Genomic DNA, 1,556 nt, shown 5'->3' on the forward strand with positions numbered 1-1,556 from the left:
AAAAGTGTGAGAAATAAATGTTTGTTGTTTATGTTACCCTACCAATAGTAATTTTTATTGGTATCCTGAACTGACTAAGGCAAATCCCTACCTCAAAGATTTTTTTTAAATTTCAGCTTATTATGGAGGGTACAAAAGTTCAGGTTACATACGTTGCCCATGTACCGCCTATCCCCCCAAGTCAGAGCTTCAGGCGATTTTTAAAGGGAAAGCATACTTGCAGCTCTGATTTTTCCATACTCAGGAAGATAATTAAACATGAGACAAATGCTCTATTGATAGCTGTTCAGTGTAAGAACAATATAAAAAGGTGCATATTGTAGAGGACACAAGAATTGTTAATTGACAATTTGTTTAACTTTAGTGCATACAATTCCATGGGAATGTCGAACCTGACAGAACTTTCTGAGTTTATCCTCTTGGGACTCTCCTCTCGGCCTGAGGACCAGAAGCCACTCTTTGCCCTCTTTCTTATCATATACCTGGTCACCGTGGTGGGAAATATGCTCATCATCTCGGCTATCCACTCTGACTCTCGGGTCCAAAACCCTATGTATTTCTTCCTAAGCGTCTTGTCCTTTGCTGATATTTGCTACACAACAGTCATAGTCCCCAAGATGCTGGTGAACTTCTTATCAGACAAAAAGACCATTTCCTATGCTGAATGCCTGACACAAATGTATTTCTTCCTGGCCTTTGGAAACATAGACAGTTACCTCCTGGCAGCCATGGCCATTGACCGCTATGTAGCCATTTGTAACCCCTTCCACTATGTCACTGTTATGAACCCCAGGTGCTGTGCCTTGCTACTGGCCTTCTCTATCACTTTCCCCTATCTCCACTCCCTCCTGTATGTCCTCCTGGTGAATCAGCTCACCTTTTGTGCATCAAATGTTATCCATCACTTTTTTTGTGATGGTTACCCTGTCCTGAAACTGTCCTGCTCGTCTACCTTTGTCATTGAAGTTGTGGACATGACAGAAGGGCTGGCCGATGTGATGGCTCCTTTTCTCTGTATCCTCATCTCTTACCTGAGAATCCTCATTTCTGTTCTCAAGATTCCCTCAGCAGCTGGAAAACGTAAAGCCTTCTCCACCTGCACCTCCCATCTCACTGTGGTGACCTTGTTTTATGGAAGTATTTCCTATATCTACTTTCAGCCGTTGTCCAACTATACTGTCAAGGACCGAATAGCAACAATCACCTACACTGTGTTGACATCAATGTTAAACCCATTTATCTACAGTTTAAGAAACAAAGACATGAAATCGGGCTTAGAGAAATTGTTAAACAAGATTAAGTCTCAAATGGGTAGATTTCCTTCTACAAAAGCCAATAAAATCTGTGGACCCTGATTTGCACTGGGGGGCAGGGGCAGTGCATGTCTGTTTTGTGTGTGAGTGAGACAGCACCTAATGCAACTCCTTTGTGGAGAATGCTCTTTCATCAATTGTAGCTGCACCACGTAATTTTGCACTCTGTGATCTATGTCATCCCAAGTCTGGACGGTTCATATGTCTTCACTCATAATATCTCTCCATTCCAGGAAATCACAT

At 42.2% G+C, this 1,556-nt stretch overlaps 1 protein-coding gene across 1 annotated transcript; it reads left to right on the top strand.

Moving 5' to 3' along the window:
- Positions 1-377: 377 nt before the first annotated feature.
- Positions 378-1,355, top strand: LOC138387552 (olfactory receptor 1L3-like). The gene has a single exon (XM_069474640.1). It carries the CDS (start codon positions 378-380, stop codon positions 1,353-1,355), a length of 978 nt encoding a protein of 325 aa, XP_069330741.1.
- The last annotated feature ends 201 nt before the right edge of the window (positions 1,356-1,556 follow it).

Source organism: Eulemur rufifrons, chromosome 7, assembly GCF_041146395.1.
Source record: "Eulemur rufifrons isolate Redbay chromosome 7, OSU_ERuf_1, whole genome shotgun sequence".
Classification (NCBI taxonomy): Eukaryota; Metazoa; Chordata; class Mammalia; order Primates; family Lemuridae; genus Eulemur; species Eulemur rufifrons.